Below are 22,684 nucleotides of genomic sequence, written 5' to 3'. Positions count from 1 at the left end.
TACTTTACATATTAACTAAATTATACACCACACTTTTTTTAAGGTTTATTATCTGAATAATCAAAACAATAATTGCCCAATTTAATTGATTATGAAAATAATTGTTAGTTGCAGCCAAAATTACATCACAACTGCAAGATAATTCTCCCCCAGAAGAGACGCACAGCAGATACCAAAGGGCTGCATGTGGCCCTCAGACTGTAGGTTAGGGTACCAGGTCTTTAGGATTGTTCAAATGTATTTGACATAAACTGTATATAGGGAGTCAGCAACTTGTAGAGGGTGAGCTACCAGTAGATCGCAGATAGATGACTGGTAGATCGCGGTCTGGGCTTGCTGACCTGCTATTCCAGAGCATCAGAGTGCAATGCAGAGCTACTACTTGTAAAGTTGTAGCTGTAGTAGGGAGCAAGCTTCCTCTGTAGTTCTGGCTCCTGTCCCATGTGATAAGGGATGCACTGCATCTCTTATCCTGGCTAGCGGTCTCCAGAGTGTTGCCAGCAGCAGGAAAGAAGAGATCTTCAGGTTAGTGTGAAGCAATACACTGGGCATAATAGTATAGGGCTGCTTTCACACTGATGTGCTGCAGTTTACTCACACTGTGGGTACAGTGCCGTGTACCTGCAGCTTTCCTGCATTCAGGGGGTTTGGTGTGCTTTCAGAAAGTGCACCACACCTGCAGGATATAATAGAGGTCTATGGCAAAGCGCAAATGAGGTTTAAATCAGGTGTGTGGAGGCTGTATATCATGCATATCTGGCCATTTGGCTTGGCATTAGGGAATGCATTGGGTATCAGTAATATGCTCCCAGAGCCTGAGAAGTTTATGTTTTTGCAGGTAAAAAAAAAAAATTATTTATATTTTTTCCCCAGGAGCCTGCAGAGCACTGCACCCATGATCAGTGGATCTTGGGTGCAATGTCAGGCTCCTATAGACACTTTCTACAGCTTTGTGCCCTTACCTCTGTACAGGCTTTCTGTTTGAAAGCTGTAGGAAGTGTCAGTGAACTACGAGAGTGCTCATCAGCAGCCTCCCAGTTCATTGAGAACTACAAGCCACCACAGATTCCTGTAGAGACCTTTCACACCAAGCCGCGGGGGCGCCGGCAGTATTCGGCCGATAGCAAGGTGGTTTTACCCCCTCTGCTAGCGGCGGAGAAAGGGTTAAAACCACCATAAAGCGCTGCTGCAGCAGCGCTTTGACGGTGGTATAGCCGTACTGCCCCATTGATTTCATGGGCAGGAGCGATGTATACACTGCTCCAAAGATGCTTCTAGGAGGACTTTTTTACCATCCTGCTAGCGCACTGCTCCAGTGTGAAATCCCTCAGGGCTTTCACATTGGAGACACAGCAGAGGCTGTTTCAGGGCGCTTTGCAAGCGCTATTTTTAGCCCTGTAGCGGCTGAAAAGTGCCCCAGTGTGAAAGGGGTCTTAAATGACTGATGTAGCTACTGTATGTGGGTGGAACCCAGCACAGCCACACTGGGTGCAACAACAGGTGCTGGAGCATGTTACACCCTATATACGTATTAGTGTAACATGCTCCAAAGGGTGAACATCTCCTTTCATAAAAGGCAACAGTGCATCCAAACTGCAACATGTTCCGCCTTAAAAACTGCTTCACTTTGCAAAACTCCTCCACTAACCCCTATTCGTTTTCCACTGTTTGCTGTTTTTTCCACACAGCACAATATAGGTTAAGTGGCAGGGGCCAGGTAGGCCCGTAATGTTTACAGACAGAGCTTGGTTCTAACAGTCGGCCTCATGAAGTGTTTAATAACAGCCAGTATCGATAAATATGGAGGCATGACCTGTATGCAGCACAGTGGGATCAGTAACCATTCTATTTGTCTGTGTTATCTGAAATGTTGTGCCGTGTTCAGGGCACACAGAGAATTAGGTATAATTACTCTTATTATTGTGGGGGAGATAACAAGCTTAATTACAGAATGAGCCAACCAGAGAAATGCGTTGCGTTCAAAGGAAATCTGTCGTCCCTTTTCTTTTGTAGATACATGTATGAATGTGACCACCTTTATATAGATACTCTTAATGTGTGTTTGTTTTATAAATCTTGTTTGAAATGCTGTCTATACATGGGGGCAGCCTTATTTCTTTATTACTTTTTCAGGTACTGCTTCCTGCTAAGTAGGCCGGCACAGTGATTGTAATGCAGTGTTCCTGTCATTGTAGTCTGTCGGCCTACTGAACAACAACTGTAAATTCTTCAAATTTTATTTCAGTTCTATGTACTATCGGGGAGGAGACCTGATTTTATTTTATTTTTTTTCCATGCTGCAGTTCAAGAACACTTAGGCCGCGTACACACGGGCAGACTGTTCACCCAACTTTGTCCGCTGAACAGTGTTTCAGCGGACAGTCCGCTCGTGTGTGGGCTTCAGCGGACTGTTTCAGCGGACAGTCTGACGAACAAAGTTTTTCGGAATTTCCGTAAGACTGTCCGCCCAAACTTGGTTTCAGCGGACAGTCCGCTCGTGTGTAGGCTCGTTCGACAGACTAAGTTTGGCGCATGCTCAGAAAGGATTTACACGGCGAAGGTTGCATTGCAGTGTATTGGACGTCGAATTTCTCGTCCCGTCGTACGTGCCGTTCACGTCATCGCGCACGCTTTCAGCAGACTGTCTGCTCATCGTGTGTGGTCAAGTCCGTTCATGCAAATTTTGAGCGGACTGTTTGTCGGATTGTCTGAGGAACTAAGTTGGGCGAACAGTCCGCCCGTGTGTACGCGGCCTTACAGGGCATGTCCCTCCCCTACCCTTTGATCAAAGCAACAGATTGATCAGCTCTTCTCTCTCACTCTGCTCTCTGCTCCTAGCAGCTGCACAACTGATTGGCTACTTGTGCTGCTTCTCTCTTCCCCAGTCTGAGCTCTGCTGTACGAGGACTGGAAGAGGTTGATACAAGGTCAAATTTAGGTACTTGCACAGCTTATACTTAAAAAAAATTAAAATAAAATATATATAATTATAATATATTGGGGTTCAGCTTTTGTGAACATCAGGTTTACTATATGGACCATTTATGTAAGGCTGCTTTCACACTGAGGGGTTGGCGGTAAAGCGACACTATTTTTAACAGTGCTTTACCGGAGGTTTTCGACCACTAGCAGGGCGATTCTAACCCCTGCTTGCGGCTGAAAAAGGGTTAAAACAACCCGCAAATCGCCACTGCAGCAGCGCTTTGCTGGCTGTTCAGTGGCGCTGCCCATTCATTTCAATGGGCAGGGGTGCGTTAGGAGCGGTGTATACACTGCTTCTTCACTGCTCCAAAGATGCTGCTTGTCCTGCCAGCACATCACGTCAGTGTCAAAGCACGCTGGCTATCACCCCGAGACTGCAGCGGAGCCGTTTTTCAGGTGCTTTACAGCCGCTATTTTTAGCCTAAAAGCACCTGAAAACCGTCTCCGTGTGAAAGGGGTCTAAGATCATCACAGTGTTTTATCAAGGATTTTGATAACACTGACGGCGAGAGAATCCAACAAAGCTGTATGTGAAAAAAAAACAATATGGAACAGCAAGCATTTAAAATAATGTTGCATCAAACGTCATTCCAATGTTCCCATGATAACCTAGGATTCCTGCTCACTGAAAATACTCTTCAGTTTATCACTAATCGTTGGTAGTGTAAAGCACAGATTATAGAGTGTCAGCTCTGCACAGTGCTCTGTCCCCTCGGACATTAAAAGAGTTTTATCATCTACCGTTATTGCGTGAACACGTACAGAAAGGGCAAGCCTGAAATTAAATTCTATTTGGGCAGCTGTAACCTTTGAAAAGGCTGAGATGGCAGGGAACGTATTTCTTCCTCTTCCGAGCGCTGCCACGATGTTTGATGGCGGGAAGGCATCCAAAGGGCACAGCGGGATAATAAATTCTCTGCCAGTCTCGCCCTCTGGCGCCCTTTGTGTGCCGAGGCTTCCGCTTAGTGTCAGTGACCTGCGAATCTTGTCACGCGCAAAAATTGCCGAGGTCAGAGCCAGCGTTAGAAGTGGACAGGACATACGACAGTGGAAATATCTCACAGGAGAGTTAGATGGACGTGGCAGAGGCACATTTATAGGGTGAGGGGCACTTTGTGTAGTCAGTATGTGTTGGCATTAATATCCCGCCATGGGGTGTATTTACAGAGAAATAATAATCGTGCTCTGTTTTTCCATGTTATTAAAGTGATACTAGTGTGGAAGGTTGTAATGTTGTAAAAACATAAAATTCGACAGAAAAATGGGTTGTAGATACTAGAAAAGACTTTGAACAGGAATAAAACTTTACAACTATCCATGAATAAATCACTTGCATGTCACAAAGCACAAAACCATGTCATTTTTCATAAGATCCACATTTTTTATCAAAATCCATCCTTGAGCTCCATTCAGTGACTTTGCCTAGGCTAAGATGATGTCATTAGTCTGCTGCCAGCAGGAGGATGCATTTCCTTAGTCTCCCCTCCGCTACTGATTAGACTGCATCACTGTAACTTTGCATAAAATCACAAGATGCAAAGCTGCAGCAGAGACTAGGATGAGTTTTTAGGGATTGTCTAAAAACAGAGTAGAAGATAACCAGACAGATTAGAGTAGGGTGTTCTAGAGGCTCTGGAGACATCCTGGAGGACAACATGGAAAGACGTGACAAGGGGACTAGAGAGCAGGTTTTGGGCGGAGCAAAGTAGCTGGTTTGATTGATATTTTGCGATGAGGTTGGTGATGATGATGGGGGCAGAGCTGTGGATGGCTTTGTAGGTGGTCGTTAATATTTAAAATTTTGTTTGTTGGGTGTGATCAGAAGTCCGTGGGGGTAATGGCAGTGAGAGCTGGCAGACCCTGAATGTTTGGTAAGGTGGATGAGTTTGGCAGCAGCATTCAGGATAGATTAAAGGGGAGGTAGCCTGGGTAGAGGTAGGCCAAATAGGAGGTTGTTTCAGTAGTCGAGATTAGAGGTAACCAGTGAGTGAATTGGTAGCTTGGTGTGGTGTCAGTGGTTAAAAAAGGAAGACTTTTTGAACACCATAAACTGCACAGGCACCTGCATTTACGAGATTGTGGCATCTCTGAGCCAGCATTTCAGTCCAGGAAGGAGACGGTGACCCTGGATGATGGCTGAACAGAGAGTACCATCTTTCTGGAAATAAAAAGATTAGGCTTATTATAAGTGGAGTTCTAATATCCTTGTGAGAGGTAATTAATGAAAGTATTGCGCACCATGTAAGGCACTAAGGGCAACATTATCATTCTTGTGGGGGGTTGGATGGCCATTATTAGTGATGTATGTGGTACAAGTCAATAGTGTCAGGTTCTATGGTTCCCATATCAGCAGTCCTTTTTTCATTGCGCTCAATAGAGTAAATATGAAATCTTGTTGCTGTCACATATCACAATCATTGCTCTTTCAATGTATAACATGATTAAACTTATCATACACGGGCCACGGTTAAGCCTGTGTTCAGACGCTATGCTCACCATCTTGATCATCTCGGTGTATGTGTGCACCTTCCCCATGTGCAGACAGAATTCGGGGTGTCCTCCCAGTTCTCCACAGTGTTCCGGCAGCACTTTTGGAACTGATCATAATGGATTTTTCCAGCTGGACGATTATTGGACTATCTGAGCCAAATTCGGAGCATTAATGAGGCAGAAGAGCCAGGGATTGTTGATTACTGGGTACATCCTTGCAATTAAACCATTTATTATGTTCAGTTAATTTATGTTTATTTAAAGTCCTGTACAGCAGGCTATAGAAATAACAGTGAAGGAAGACTGGTCAAAAATTCACTTTTAAGTGCTTTTTCGGCACTACATCTGAACTCTGTTGGTTTCCAGGGGTGGTTGTGGTCACAGAGTATAAAAGTGTGTCCTTGGGATTGGCATTAAAACCCTTTGCAGGGAAATATGTTAATTTTGCAGTCTGTTAACACAGATATTTCAGAACCATTCAGCACCACGTCACAGGAAAGGGACGACAGTGTGCTAGGCTTTCAAATTTTAAAGCTGGCTGCCTATGGTCAAATTTTGGTCTGTCATCTAATCAGAATTTATAATTGGATATAATTTAAATGGATGATTTAGGTCACCCTTCTACTATGAGGTTCTCCTGTAAATGAAACCCCATGTTCATCCAAAGGAAGAAATTGGGAGCATTACCCTCCAGGTCATTGGATAAGTCTGTGATCACTAGATAATAAGAGACATAGTAACCCAAAAATGATCATTTGTGGATTGCCTGATTGTTACTAAAAATCAAACCTTCATTTGACCCTCCTCCTTTCAGGCTGCCCATTCTTTGACATTCACTGTCACATGCCCTCCTCCTTACCTCCAGACCACCCAATCTCTCCGACATGCCCTCCTCCTTTCCACTCCAAAATGCCCATACTCTCAGAAACTTTCTTCAAATTCTTTCAGATCTACCACAATTTCTCTGAACTGCCCATACTCTGCAACACTCGCTCCAGACTGCCCAAACTCTGCATTACACCCTCCTTCTCACTTCAGACTAGCCACTCTCTGCAACACTCCCTCTTTCTCCCTCCCTTATCCTGCCAAATTCCCCCCTCCTCCTTCCAGACTGCCCACACCCTGCGATACTCCCTCCCCTTCAGATTGCCCGCTCTCTGCGACACTCCCTCTTTTCCCTCCCACATGCTGCAAAATTCTCTCCTCCTCCCTCCAGACCTCCCATTGGAACACTCACTGTTTTGTTAGAATAACAGCGGCTCTAGGCAGGAAACTCAGCAGGTGTAGCTAGCAAGCATTGCATCATGGGACTTGTAGTTCTGCACTTGGGTGCACAAACAACCAGTTAGCTGTGGAAATGAAAGGCGGCCCTGTGCTCAGCAATGCATGAAAATCAGACCAAAATGTAAGTCTTGTTAATTGCTGGAAAACTTTTGCTCCTTGCCTATGTATACACAGTCTACTGCTGTACAACTTTCTCTAGTAGACTTTAAAACCACTTCAATACCGAGCCAATTCTGACACTTCTTTTCTGCGTGTAAAAAAAATCATAATTTTTATTTTTTTTTTGCTAGAAAATGACTCAGAACCCCCAAACATTATATATTTTTTTTAGCAGACAACCTGGGGAATAAAATGGCGGTCATTGCAACTTTTTATCTTGCACAGTATTTGCGCAATAATTTTTCCAACTCCTTTTTTTTGGGGAAAAAAAAATCTCCATAGGTGACACTTTGAAATTTTTTGCAGGTTACCAGTTAGAGGAGGTCTAGTGCTAGAATCGTGCATTGCATGCACTCTGAACGCACGTGGAGATACCTCACATGTGTGGTTTGAACAGCATTCACATATGTGGGTGGGACATGTGTGTTTGAGCGCAAGCTACTGGGGACAGGGGCATTTTAAAAAATTTTATAATTTTTATTTTACTTAATTTTTTTTATTTTTTGATCACTTTTATTCCTATTACAAGGAATGTAATCATCCCTTGTAATAGGAATCTATGTGACAGGTTCTCTTTATGGAGAGATGCGGGGCTAATAAGACCCCACATCACATCTCTCCTCCGGGCTGGAAAGCATGAGATCGGTGAAAAAAAAATTCACCAATCTCATGCTGACAGCCGTGATCGTAGCTTTTTTTACATCCGGGAACCCGAGTGTGACGTCATTATGTCGCGCCCGGGCCTCGAACGCTCATAGAGATGACTGGTGACCATCTGGTCATCAGAAATCTCATCGTAATTATCCGGCTCCGGACAATTCTTTCTCCGGGCCCCCGATGGCCTGGAAGGGCCCGAAGAAGCACTGAATGGCGACGGGAGGGCGGGGAGACGTCTTCTCCCATCACCTATAAGAACGATCAAGCGGCGGAACCGCCGCTATGATCATTCTTATGGTGGACAAAATTGCCAGCTGGAAATGATATCTGAATGATGCCTCAAGCTGCAGGCATCATTCAGCTATCCCCTCAAAGTCAAGGACGTAATTTTACTATGGCCCATTAAGGAAGTGGTTTGGACTTCTAAATAAAAACTAAGCCATTAAAGTGTATCTAAACCCAAAGACAAAATGCATTATATTGCAGCTTTGCAGTCTATAGATCTGGTGACTGCATTCATTTTCTTTTCATTTGTTATTTTCAGCTGGTGATCCAGGCAGCAACACTTATATTATCCTAGGGTGACAAGCACTTACTCACTGTGCTGTATCTATGGGGAACAGCATTGTCATTGTAGGTCAGGACTACAGTACATCTCCCCCATCTGCTCTGTCAGTATAACTGTCAACACGTGCAGAGAGTGTAGAAAGTTAGCAGTTGACAAGATTTTTGTCAGGATCAACAGATATTTTTGTACTTCTAAAAAAAGATATAACAAAACACATTCAATGGTGTATTTAATAGAACAAAATACAGGAAACTGTGACTCCAGTAAAGACCAGACGGAGGTATATTGATGGCTGGTGATCTGGTCACAAGCAGCAGACCTCCCACACAAGGGAGTTTCTTAAATAAGCTCTTGTTAAATAGCTGGTGATCCAGCCAGTAACACTTATTATCCTAGGGTGACAAACACTCACGTTGTAACGCGTTTTAGTGCACTGCAAAAAAATGTAGGATGTCTACAGTTTTCTAACTCAATTCTTTGGTGTGAACTGGGCACCTAGATAACAAAAGTATTTGCTATGTCCTTGCATTGAGCCTCCATTGATCAACTTAGATCAACGCAGCAGGTGTGAGCAAGCCTTATAATGTATATATTGTAAGCCATTACAGTCAAATCTGTGCAAGACTGGGATAAAGACCAAGACATCTTATTTTTATAGCGAAGATTTATCCACTATAGGTGGTATGTGACATCTCCCTCTAGTAGTGGTGAATGTATACATTTATTGATGATTAGGCTGTAACTGTGCTGATAAATCCCGGCCCAGTTTGCACGCTGGGCTGCGTTCGGTGATGGATAACCTCGGATCAGGAATGAACTCTCTCGTCGTCCTCTTCGGTAATGATCAGACACTCCAGCACGACATGAAGAGGGTCAATCAAACGGGTCGTACATCATATGGAGAGGCAGATGCTGCAACATATTGTGATAGATTAGAGCGCACGGCACAGAGATGGCATCACGGAGAGGAGGGAATGGGGGGAGGCCGCGGGGAGATGAATGATCACACAGCATTTCTGCTGCTGCGGTCAGACATGGATGTCAAAGCGTCATTTAACTCCAATGGATTTTGTAGTGCAGTGAATAACAGATAAAGTAATATACAGAGTTAACACATAATTATAGTGTGAGCCACAAAGGAGGAGAAATATCAGAACAAAATAATGTTGGATATTTATTTTCATATAGCTCTGACATATTCCACAGTGCTGTACAGAGAACCAGTTACATTAGTGTGGGCACCAGAGGAGCTGACATTCTAACTTCTCCCCACAGTAGCATGCAAATATTTAAGCATTTTTATGGAGATACAGACATCACAAATGCATGTAGTAAGTCTAATCTAGGTAGAAGCCTGTTATTCTACTTCTACGAACATTCTTCCCAAAAATGAGAAACATATTCTAGACTCTATTTAGTGTCCTTGGTGTGAATTAAACTCAGAACAGCAAGATGGGAGAACTGGATAGTTTTCTGTTGTCTGTGACCAGGAAGTGCTGCATTAATAGAGAAGTATAGATTTAAAACAAAAAAAAAAAACATTTATACTCACCTTTTATGTCCACATTTTATACACTTATACCCACCTAGGTGGATGCAGCATCTGTCCCCCCGCTGGCTCTGCAGTGAGAACAGAGCATTCAAACACTTGTGATCGTTAAGTTCTCCCCTCTGCTCTGTACAGAGAGCCCTGACTGTCAGTCATCGGCTCTTGACTTTGCCCCTCCAGCACTCACTGGAGCACTGGGCTATGGAGGATCGCCAAGAGACTGAGGCAGATGCCAATCTAGGCATCTGGGTGGATTCTGACTATATCTTTGTTGAGCCTGGACCAGCTGAGTGACATCAGCAGACTTTAGCCAGGTATTGGCTAAAAAGGAGTCACAGGAGTGCAGGACAGACTGCAGTCCTGTGGCCTACAGGAGAAGTACAGCCAAAATAGCTTTGGCCATACTTCTTCTTTAAGTTTAACACAGCCAATAGATTTACTGTTCAGATGCCTCTTGGTATGCTGGCTCATTGATCAGCATGTATAATTAGTGGGATTTTCTCTCCCTGAACACATAGGGGTGTGCAGCATCCCAGGGCCAATCCTCAGTGCACCACAAGGCAAAAAGTGATGGAATTCAGGTTCTCAGCTCTGTGAAGGACTGTAAAGAACCCCCTCTATACATATTGCACATCTGGTGAAAGATCTGCCTGTCATTTTTCATACTCTGTTAGGTCTGGGCTTCGGTTCCTGCTCTAACTCTTTGTTCCTTTTAACAGCAAAGTTTTATTCCAAATTCTTAAAGTACAGTAATTACCCCCGAGTTTAGCTTTTGTTGGAACGTCCGTTTTGAAATGCATCCCTGTTCTTTCACACGCGCTTGGTGCGCTGAATTAATATTTGGGAGCACGTCAAAAAGTTGTCACATATTTTCAAGTGGGGTTCTTCTAAAAATACTCACAGCTGTGTTTAGTTTAGTATTAAAAAGTCGCCCACGTCCTTTCTCCGCCTCGCGAGAAACTCTTCGGAGCCTCTGAGCAAACATTACCTCATGAAGAGCTCTGAAACGACTGGAGGTGTTGGAGCAGCTACACGGAGATCGGCTGTTTATCGGAAGAACCAGCAAGCCTTTGTGAAACTATTTTTAAGATGTCATTTGCTGAGTAATTACTTCCAAATGTATCGTATTTAATGCAGCGCGACTCTCTGGGGATTATTTATTATGATCCACAAAAAAACAGCTTTTTGCTTCCGGTCTATCCTCCCCATGGGCTGCTAAATCTGTCCTGTTTCCATATCCGGTTTCTAAAAGTTCAGAAATCCTCTTCAAGTTTTGCACTAGGACCCTGTAGCTTTTTGTGACGCTTTTTATGTTGCTCGTAATAAGAGTAAAAATCTATGGAACGATGGCAGATTCTGAAACACTCACAAAATTTACTTGTAACTTTTCATTTCTGACATCTCTTACTGAACCTTTTCGGTAATATGCCCAAATGAATCCATTTAGCTTCTTCACTGCCACAAAGCTGGAAAGTGAAAATTTAACAGTGACAATCTGTAAGCGAGTTGTCGGAGAGCGTACAGTTATTCCGATGTGAACACAGCACATTAAGCGAGGCGGCATTCACCGGAAAGGCCTTGCCTGGGCTTGTTTCACTCACAATTTGTCCTCCTTGTGAGCGCCATCAGCCAACCCAAAGTCTGCCATGCCTGATGAGGCAGCAGTCTTCTTTTGTCATATTGTATTAGCAGTACAAGACAAAAAAGGAGCGGATAGCCTTGGAACCTCCCAGAATCCTGCACATTTACTATTTATTTATTTATTACTTTCAGTGAAGATTTTGGACTCTTTGGCGCAATCAAAGTTTTCATTTTTTCCAAACCACATCTCTCCTTTTGTTGCTCTCTGCTCTTGCGTCACTGCCGGCCTACCTACAAGGCGCAAATGTCACATCTGCTCGTTGTCTTTACGATTGAGGAGAAAACCTGGTCTCTGAGAATCTACTGCCGTTGTGGTGTCACCATTTCTGCCGCAGTGCTTACATTCAGGTCAAAGATGGGGGACACAAAAAACAAAACAAACACTGAACTGATAAATATATGGTGCAAAATCTCCATTACTACAAAAAGTTGGGAATAACATTTTATTCTACTTAGAAATTTCTTTTTTTTGTGTGTTTTTTACCATCTCCAAAGCTGGAGAGATAAATGTCTTCACATTTAAGAATACCATTCACTATTATATGTGAAATTGTGTTGGGACATTTTAGCAAAATTCAGTCAATGGGGAAAGCAAATAAAAGTGGTTATATTAACGCTGAACACCACGCAGATATAAAGGACACAAATAATGTAGCTGTTTATACATTTATACATCTGTCATTTTCTAATGCGATTAGTGTAAGTGCTTGAATTGACCGGTTATCAGATTCTTGCAGCCCCTGTACAGCAGAACTTAGGCTAGGAGAGAGGGAAGCAGCACACAGAGCCAATCAGACTTGTTCCAGTGCTAACAAAAGGGACATGCTGATAGGAGGAAAGAGGAGATTGACAGAGAAATTAGCTCACTGATCTGCTGCTTCTCCATTCACTGTACAATCACAGGCTGGGGGAGATACAAAAACTGTAAGTGTTGGTGAACTGCAGCAGAAAAAAATCAATCTAGTTTCCTGTCAGACTGAGTTGTTTGTGGCAGAGCTGTGTAAATATTGGGACTGAATGGGCTGAAATATAAATCCTTTGGCAGGTAAAAACGCTCTCCTATAGGTACAGTATTTCATCTGTGCACTTAGCTGCTTGCTTGCACCTCAGCTGTAAAGCTTTTAAAAAAAAAAGTACAATAGAAATGTCTGTTCTCATTGATCCAGGTCACGGTATAGCTAATAGTCACATTCAGCTGGACTTATTCTGTAATGTTGAAGACAGGATTGGTGTCAGAGAGACTGTATAGGTGTTAACTATTTGATTCACATGGCTTGACACCAAGTTTGGGATAATGTAACTAGAACAGAGTGGTTCCACAACTTTCACATTTCCCAACCTTGTTCTTAGACGGTCAACATGTGCCTTGACGCATTCCATGGTGATTGGATTATTAATGTGTCTGTCCTACCTGTGTGGATATAAATGATGGGGTATCTTCTCGACACTCATTAGAACTGAAGAAGTGGGTTGGAAAAGCTACGTAACATCTTTACCATTACAGAGCAAGTCCAGTTGAATGTGACTAACTGCTGCTAGGGACAAGAGAAATGGTACTGTGCAGTGTCTGTGCATTGTCATATAGCGAATGTACTCACATCTGTTCAGACCAGGCCTAACCGAACATAGCCAAATATTTTGTGGCTTCCTTTTCCCTTTCCAGGCAGACGGTCTCAGAGCTCCCTTGTCTGTCCTTGTGGAGGGATTGAATGGAGCTCTGACCATTGTAATCGGCCCAGTGTCCCCTAACAGACTGAAGATGTCATTTTGCTCATGTGACATTTGTCATTTCACCCCCTGAGATACGAATTGCAGAAATGAAGGTGACAGCGCCTGTCTTTCAGTGTGCTAAATAAATTCTTGCCAGGAGTGAAGGGTCCCACAGCCACTGGACAGAGGCTTCTGAATGATGCATATCCTCATCTCTTTCTCTCTTTTTCTCTTTTGCAGCAACTGTATGCCGCTCAGCTGGCTGCCATGCAAGTCTCCCCAGGGAACAAAATGCCTGGTGTGCCGCAGGGGCACCTAGGTGCTGTGTCTCCAACGAATATGCATACCGAGAAGTGCACAAGCAGCCCACCACCCAAACCTAAGGTAACCAACCTGTTCTCCACCACCACACAAATCACTTTTAATTGATGCTTGTACCATGGCTCTCTATGGTAGATGCAGATATCTATACTCGCTGACTATTTGCTGATTTTTTTTTTTTTTTTTTTTTTTTTTGCATGCTGTTTTTTGAAAATTGTCAGTGAATACAGACAAGTGCATGCATCATAGAAACAAATCATTTCATTACAGACAGATCTATCAGGGAATGCCAAACCTAGTGTCTATTCAGGTCTTCATTGGAGTTTATCAAAGACTATTCTATTTCTGTAGGAGGTAATCTCTGCAGTGTTCAAGGGATGGGCACACAAAGTACTGTGGGAATTCATAGCATTGTAAAGGGGCAGAGACAAAAACTATTGAAAACCTCACCATTGTGGGAGGGGCATAGACACAAACCTGCTGCTAGAAAACTTCATCATTATCAGAGACAAACGACAGGGGAAAATCTCATAATTGCATACCTCCCAACTTTCTGAGATGGGGATAAGGAACACCTATTCACAAAAGTATGTAGACTTGGAAACACTCTGTGCCATGCCCCCCCTTAAAGGAAAGTTCTACAAAAAAAGATTGGTTAAACACACAAGCGTGTGTGTGTGTGTGTGTGTGTGTGTGTTTTTTATTTATTTTTTTTATTTTTATTTTTTTAACACTACTATACTTTTATATTGGCTAATTTAGAAATCGGGTCAAAGGTTTAGCAGTGCAAAACACTTTTGGATAGATAAATAGTGCATTTTATATACAATTTTATAAATCGGGATATTGTAAATGAGGAGGACAGAGGGACTTTGTTCAAAATGAGGGACAGTCCCTCAGAATCTGAGACAGTTGGGACCTATGTCATTGTGGGATGAGTGAAGACTGCTGCGAAGAAATCTCACCATTGAGGGGAAGGGCAGAGACACAAACTACTGCAGGGAAAATTCATCATTGTGGGAGGGGTGCAAATATAAACTACTTTGGGGAAATCTCATTGTGGGAGGGGTAGAGACGCATGCTGCTATGGGGAAATGTCACCACTGTGGGAGGGGCAGACACACAAAGTGCTACTGGAAAATTCCACTATTGTGAGAGGTGCAGAGACACAAACTTATTTTACTGTTGCAAATTGTTGTACAGATATTGGTATGGGGATTTGCACGTCAAAGAAGTCTATTAACATCTTAAAATTTTTGTACCAGAAAAGTGAGGCCCTTGGTTGTTGTGGCAACTGAAGTACTGTCATATTATTTAAAGAAGTTTAGCAGCATTGTAACATTGGTTTAGAAGTGCTTAATCAACACGCTAACAGATCACAAAATCTACACACCAGTCCACAATCTAAAAATCAGGAAGAGATTAGAAACAAACATGTATCAGTCTAGGAAGGGTTCCAAAGCCATTTCTAAGGCTTTGAAACTCGAGTAAACCATGGGGAGAGCCATTATTCACAAATGGAGATAACTTGGAACAGTGGTGAACTTTCCCAGGAGTGGCCGGCCTACAAAAATGACTCTAAGAGCATGACGACAACTCATCCAAGAGGACATAAAACAACCTAGAACAACATCTAAATAACTGCAGTCCTCACTTGCCTGGTAAAATCAGCGTTGATGATTCAACAATAAGAAAGAGACTGGGCAAAAATGGCATCCATGGGAGAGTTCTGAGGCCAAAGCCACTAGTGACAAAAAAGAACACAAAGGTTCACCTCACAATTACCAAAAAACATCTTGATTATCCCCATGACTTTTAGGCAAATATTCAGTGGACTGATGAGACAAAAATGTTACTTTTTGACATGTGCGTGTCCCGTTACATCTGGCATAAAATGAATACAGCATTTTATAACAAGAACATCATACCAACAGTCAGACATGGTGTTAGTAGCGTAATGGTCTTGGGCTGCTTTGCAGCTTCAGGCCCTGTACGACTTGCCATAATTGATGGAACCATGAATTCTTAGCTCTACCAGAAAATCCTAAAGGAGACTGTCTGGCCTTCAGTTTGTGACCTCAAGCTCAAGTGCATTTGGGTTATGCAGCAGGGACAATGATACGACACACAACAGCAAGTCCACCTCCAAATGGTTCAAACAAAGCAAAATTTAGGTTTTGGAGTGGCCTAGTCAAAGCTCGGACTTAAATCCAATTGAGATGCTGTATCATGACCTTACACAGGCCGTTCATACTGGAAAACCCTCCAATGTGGTTGAATTAAAACAATTACGCAAAGAAGGGTGGGCCAAAATTGCTCCACAGCAATGTGAAAGACTCATTGGCAGTTATGGCAAATGCTTGATTGCAGTTGTTCCCGCCAAGGGTGGCACAACCAGTTATTCGGTTTAGGGGACAATTGCTTTTTCACATAAAGCCAGGCAGGTTTGGCCAGCTTTTTTGCCTTAATAAATGAAACTATAGATTAAAAACTGTATTTTGTATTTTACTCTTTGTGTAATAATATTTGTCTGATGATCGGAGTAATTTAAGTGTGACAAATATATGCAAAAAAACAAAAATCTGAAAGGGGCAAATACTTTTTCACAGCATTGTGTGTATATATACTGTACATATGTGTGAGAGTGTTTTTAAGTTGTTACCCTGACAGAAGATATATATTTGGTATACATTTTGGATCACAGCTGGAGTGCAGAGGGGAAGGGGCTCTTTCCCCGTTGCACAGCACATTTCCTGTTTGTCAGGCTATTAAAGGCCTCTGCAGGGGTCTCTCAACCCTAGGTTGATGCAGAGATTAAGTGAATCCAGCATCTCTCTCTATCCTGAGGATTATATAGGTGTCCCCCTCTGTGGATTAGTATTGTCATTACACAGGTGGTGATCTGAGATATAGAAGGATTAACGCTTTTCATGCCAAGGTTGAAAAGTGTAAAGATCCTAAGCCAGCGATGCATTTTAGGAGCTTTTCCCTGAATTATTTGGTGCATGTTTTGGGCACATATTTTATTCACAATAGAAAACACATCAAATGTTTAAACTGAGTAAATTTATCATTTTAAGAAAAAGTCATTTTGAAATTGATGGCAACAACACGTCTCAAAAAAGTTGGGACAGAGCCATGTTTATCACGGTGTACTATCCCTTCTTCTTTTAACAACACTCTGTAAACATATGGGAACTGAGGAGACCAGCTGCTGGAGTTTTGGGAGAGGAAGGTTGTCCCATTCATGCCAGATATTAGAGTTCTAACTGCTCAACAGTCCTGGGTCTTCTTTGTCGTATTTTTCATTTCAATATTTCAGATATTTGCAATTGGTAAAAGGTCTGGACTGCAGGCAGGTTAGTTAAGCACCCAGACTCTTCTAATACCAAATCATGTTGTAATAGAGGCAGTGTGCAGTTTAGCATTGTCCTGCTGAAATATGCAAGGCCTTCCCTTTAAAAAAGACATCATCTGGATGGGAGCATATGCTGCACTAAGATGTGCATTCTGCCCATTCCATGTGCACTAATGCACCCCCATCCCATCAGAGATGCAGGCTTTTGAACTGAGAGTTGATTACAAGCCAGAAGGTCCCCCCTCCTCTTTAGCCTGGAGGATGCAGTTCCCATGATTGCAAAAAAGAATGTCAAATTTTGATTTGTCTGACTACAGAACAGTTTTCCACTTTCCAACAGATCTTTTTAAATGAGCTTTGGCCCAGAGAAGACGATGGGGCTTTCTGGACTGTGTTCAGATATGGCTTCTTCTTTGAGTGATAGAGCATTGATGGCATTTTTGGATGGCAAGGCAAACTGTGTTCACAGACAGAATTTTTGGAAGTATTCCTCAACACATGTAGTAATTTTGCTCACAGAATCATGCTTGTTTATAATGCAGTGCCGTCTAAGGGCCCCATGATCCCAGGCATGCGATATTGCATTTTGGCCTTGTCCCATGCACAGAGAGATTTCTCCAGATTTGCTAAATCTTTTGATGTTATGCACTGTAGATTACTGTATTTATCGGTGTATAACACACACTTTTTCCTCCCTGAAAATCAGGTGCAAATAATGTGTGCGTGTTATACGCCAATATCTAGGAGGGATGAGCGCTGTCAGATTACATAGCGTGAGGATCTCTTGTTTACTCGGCAGCCTCTGTAATACAAAGTCCCATCTCCTGGACCGGCATTGGATCAGTGTTCTGTCTATCATAGGAGCCAGTCCAGGAGGTGGGACTTCGTATTATAGAGGCCGCTCTGTGTAATCTGATGTGAGGCTGGAGATGGGCACTGATCAGGCTGCAATGGTGAGGTTGCAGATGGGTACTAATTAGGCTGCATTGATGGGCACTGGTGAGGCTGCAGGTGGGCACTGATAAGGCTGCATTGATGGGCCCTGACCCTTATGTTGCTTCAAAGTTCTTTATTTAAAATATATATATTTTTTTTCCTGAAACTTCCCTCTTAAAATTAAGGTGCATGTTATACGCTGATAAAAACTGTATATATATTCAAAGTCTTTGCAATTTTATGTTGAGGAACATTATTTAGAAAGTTGTTTACTTTTTTAGATTGCAGCTTTTCACAGATTGGTGACCCTCTGCCAATCTTTACTTCTGAAGACACTCTGACTCTAAGCCCAGGTTCACATTGAGCTGCAGGAATGAAGCCGTGCAAGTTCAGCTGAACTCACATGATTTCACTTCTACATGTCTGTCCCCATTTCAACTTCGATTTTAGAAATCTGCACAGATGTCAATGTAAATCTCAAAAAGTAGTACAGAAACTACTTTTTGAAATCTGTGCAGCGTCACATCGATTAGGACGGTGCCATGGCAATTGCTGAAGATTTGACATGTCAAAACGCTTCAGTGTGAACCAGGGCTAAGATGCACTTTTTATACACAATCCTGTTTCTGACCTGTTGCCAATTTACCAAATTAGATTCAAAATGTTTTTCCAGGTCTTTATTGTTGGTACCACTTAAGCCTCTTTCACACGGATGATCCGTTCAGGTCCGCCTGTCAGTTTTTTAGGCATACCTGAACGGACACTCCATAGACCTCTATGGAGTGTCGGATGTCAGCGTTGACATGTCTGCTGACATCCGACCCGCTCCGATGGGAAAAAGTGTGACGGAAGAAAAAACTACGGCCTGTCCTCATCTGATCCCCCATAGGGGAGAGCAGCGCTCAGGTCCGTCCCCGCACAGTGTGCAGAGACGGACCTGTGATCTTCCTGCTCAGCGGGGATCGACAGAGCGATCCCCCACTAAGCAGAGCAGGCTCCATACACGGAAACGTCCATGTGAAAGAGCCCTTACTTTACCAGCTTTTTGTTGACCTGTCCTAACTTTTTTGAGACCTGTTGCTGCCATCAGTTTCAAAATTTCAATTTTTTTTCTCTAAATGGTAAATTTTCTGAGTTTAAACATTTGAAATATTTTCTATTTTCTGGTCATGGGCTTCTTTTAAGCCACCTGTGCTAGACGTTTTTAGGCATATACATGATGTTTGCGGCCATTGATTACACAGAAATACTGGATTCAAAAATTTCCTTTGGGCTCATTCTGGCCCTTTTCTTTCAATCAGGAGAATAAAGAGACTTCCACAATGTGATACAAATAATGAACTGTTAACAATATACAGGAAACAAGTCCACTCGGTCTACCTTGCCCTAAGCTATATATATATATATATATATATATATATATATATATATATATATATATATATATATATATATATATATATATATATATATATATTCGTTTTTATCCAGATTCAGCTGTAAAACTAAGGTTCCGCGCTATGCAGAGCAAAATCCTTCTCATACTTTAGTGTAGCTGTAATGGCCAAGTGTGGGCGGGGCTAGAACCAGGGAACACACTGGCTGTATTTTCAGCTTTTAGAGCAGGGATCTTCAAACTACGGCCCTCCAGCTGTTGCAGAACTACACATCCCATGAGGCATTGTAAAACTCTGATATTCACAGACATGACTAGGCATGATTGGAATTGTAGTTCCTGAACAACGGGGGGGGGGCATAGTTTGGAGACCCCTGTTTTAGGCTGGGCTGAATTTGGACCTGAAACTGACCTAAAATCGCACAGGGCTCCTGTACAATTCACACCGGAGCCGCTGTGGAGATGTGCGAACCGGCTTCATAGAGAGCCAATCACAATCTCCTGCTATGCGAATTGGATGCTGAGAAAACCCCTGCATCCTATTCGCAGTGGTGTAAACCCAGCTTTAGAGAAATCAAGTACAGAAGGTAAATACCAGAATGATAATTGGAGCTGGCTATGCTGCATCTCCAGGATCGGTCTGTTTGTCTGCAGCGTTTTTTAAATGTTAATTTGGGGTTTCATTAACTTTACAGTCAGGAATAAGGGCCGACCTGACCTAAAACAAAAAACTCGCAAATTGCACAAAAAATGTCTAATAGAATTCAGGTCAGGATAGACAGGAGCTGCTCTGAAAAGGCCCTGAAATGTTTCCTCGCCATGCCTATGTGACATGCTGTTTTCAATCTGCGGTGTGCCAGTAGGAGGCTCAGAGTGAACGAGACACAGGCACAGATAATGCCTGCAAATGATAGACCGCCGCTGACCTCCGAGCGCAGCCTGGAAATCCGACACATTGATTTGACTCTGCCGCCCCGCTGAGAGATCCGGCAGAGTTCACTTGTAATAAAAGAACAAGATTGTCTCGTAATGCTGATGGCGGCTGACAGACGCGCCACTTTACATGTCCTCCGCCACAGATGAGAGACAAGCCCGAGAACGGGAATTAGAGAGAGGTCACCTGACCAACCTGCGAATACTTGCCCACCGTGCAAGGCAGACTCCCAGAACACTTCTGATTCCAACTTGGATCCAAAAATCTGCAAGATACTACAGGGAGAAAGGTGGAGTCACATGACTTCTTGTTCAGTGATGTACCTGGTAACAAAACTTTGCCCCTCGTACCAACACCGTTATCTGTACAAAGTACATTTGTAACCGATTTAATAATGTAAAAATGGCTGGCTGTTGGTTATGTATGAATTTCATCCAGTGATACTGAAAGGAGGTGGGTGATATGAAAGCAACTGGTTGGTTTGGCCACCAAAGCTAGCAGTTAGTCAAGCAAGCCTAGTTTAACATGTTAATGTGTTCCAAAAGTAATTTCCAATCTTTTGTAATCTATAACCTATAAAATTAAAACCCTGATGATTCTGTTGTAAAGGTCCTTGGTCAGGCACTTCCTTTTATTTGTTGACAACATTCATCCCTTTCTCCCAACTGTAATCTCTTGTTGTCACCCTTTCACATGTTGACCAAATGGAGACTACAAGCAACACATTGCACAGTCCTGGTACACCATTGTCGCTATTTATAAGCTGACCCAGGATCGATGTTCAGTCAAGGCATGTTGACAGGGTGGGCAATAAGAGGGTAAAGGAGAGCAGCAGCACTGAGAAGGGGACAAAGGTTCAAATAGTGTGAAAACTTGAATTTATGGGAAAAAATTGCAATTCTGATATACATTGCAAATGTCATCCATGTTGTATTTACCTCTGCCTCTGTACCTGGCAAAGTAATATTATTCCCTCCCCCAACCCCTGGACAACATACACTATTTATCTTAATTTTTTTAGCTAAATCATTGTTTTAGTAATAAAATGGAGCAGGTCAGGGAACAGCTAAAATGCAGGCACTACATGTCCCAGAAGTCTGTGCTGTTCAAGATGCTGTGGGTGTGGCCACTGTACTGCTTCGGCCAATAGTCAAAAGCACTGGCTGTGGTGGCTGTATCCATTACATGACCCCATAGTACTGATAAACTACATGGGGTTATTCCCACAAAGCTATTGCAAGAGGAAAGAACACAAAGGTGCCCTGCATAAGGAACGTGGAACTGTAATGTCTAAGAGAAAAAAAAAGTAGAGCCAGGACCCAGCCAAACAGCAAAGATAGGTTAAAAAATATTCCAAACTGGAGTTATACTTTTATTAGGGTGAATATTTTATACTCCATTCTTTTCTTTCTGGCTCTTGGATGTGTTGGTATTTTGGTGTTTGGTAGACTTCATGATAAAGAGAATTTTAAGCCTTGACTCTCCTACAATCTTTTTCCCCAAAAAAATATGTATCTCGTATGTCACAATGGTTAGAAGCATTGCTTGATCTTTTGTAACAGCAGTTTCCTACCTTGGCGCTGTCCTTTTGGTACAAGGCACATGGGACCAGGGTCTTGGAGAATGATTCTGTGCTCGGCGTCCATACTAAAGTGCCAGCCTCTCATTAAAGTGACCTATTACTGACTGTCAGATGAATCATTGATCTTGTATCATGTTTATCGGCCTTTGTATGGTTGGTGTAGGACTGCCCATGGACAGACCACTATAGCCCTGATATGTATGGATACCTGCCTGTCCCCACAGAATTCATCCCAGAGCCAGGGACCCACATGCTATGCTGATCATTTCTCTGCTCCATGTTGGAGGAACAGATCATGCCTCAAAGCACCAGATCTATTTGCCACTTTCCTTGCCTAGGGAAGACTTGATGTCACAAAAAAAAGGTTTTCACCATCACCATTCATCCCAGAGCCAGGGACCCACATGCTATGCTGATCATTTCTCTGCTCCATGTTGGAGGAACAGATCATGCCTCAAAGCACCAGATCTATTTGCCACTTTCCTTGCCTAGGGAAGACTTGATGTCACAAAAAAAAGGTTTTCACCATCACCAAAATGTCATCAAAATTAACTTAAAATTCTCCTTTGCCGCGTGACATGAATTTATCAAAAATGTTATATGCCATGTGATCCATTTCAGCACTTCCATAATTATCAGTGAGTTTTGCGACTGCCATAAATACTTTTCATAAAGAAAACAGGTCCAGGATAGGTGAAAGGAGCTTCTGTAAACCTGGGGAGACATTTTAAAGTCTATTACACCCTTAAAATAAAAGAAGGTATACTTGCGGCAACTCATCACATCGCATAGTAGCCCATTATGTGTCACTTACCTGACACAGGAGCCAGCGAAGTCACCGCTGTCCCCTGTAGTCCGGTGCATCCATCTTTTCGGTGGGGTCTCGCAGCTCCGCCGCTGTCATTCGGCGAAGCCACGATGACGTCACTCCCGCGCATGCGCACGGGAGCCAACACGCGTGGCATCTTCGTCTTTGACGATGCCGCGCTTAGTGCGCCTGCGCGCCGCTGTCTACGGCACATGCGCCGTAGACAGCGGTGCCTGTCTTCTGGCAAATATCTCCTAAACCGTATAGGTTTAGGGGATATTTCTTGGACCTACAGGTAAGCCTTAATCT

The 22,684-nt window shown here is 42.9% G+C and overlaps 1 protein-coding gene across 5 annotated transcripts in view; it reads left to right on the top strand.

Annotated features, from left to right (window-relative positions):
* Window positions 1–22,684, top strand: part of SOX5 (SRY-box transcription factor 5) — a 282,904-nt gene that overhangs the window by 221,128 nt on the left and 39,092 nt on the right. For all 5 annotated transcript variants that reach the window (XM_077468726.1, XM_077468727.1, XM_077468729.1 and 2 more), the window contains one exon: window positions 13,281–13,424. In XM_077468726.1, coding sequence (XP_077324852.1) covers window positions 13,281–13,424 — 144 coding nt within the window. The remainder of the gene's footprint in view (window positions 1–13,280; window positions 13,425–22,684) is intronic.

This window comes from Lithobates pipiens, unplaced genomic scaffold (assembly GCF_037356315.1).
Source record: "Lithobates pipiens isolate NorthernLeopardFrog02 unplaced genomic scaffold, aLitPip1_a1.2 Scaffold_8, whole genome shotgun sequence".
Classification (NCBI taxonomy): domain Eukaryota; kingdom Metazoa; phylum Chordata; class Amphibia; order Anura; family Ranidae; genus Lithobates; species Lithobates pipiens.
Note: the sequence above shows the minus strand (reverse complement) of the source record. Positions and strands in the feature narration are given on the sequence as shown.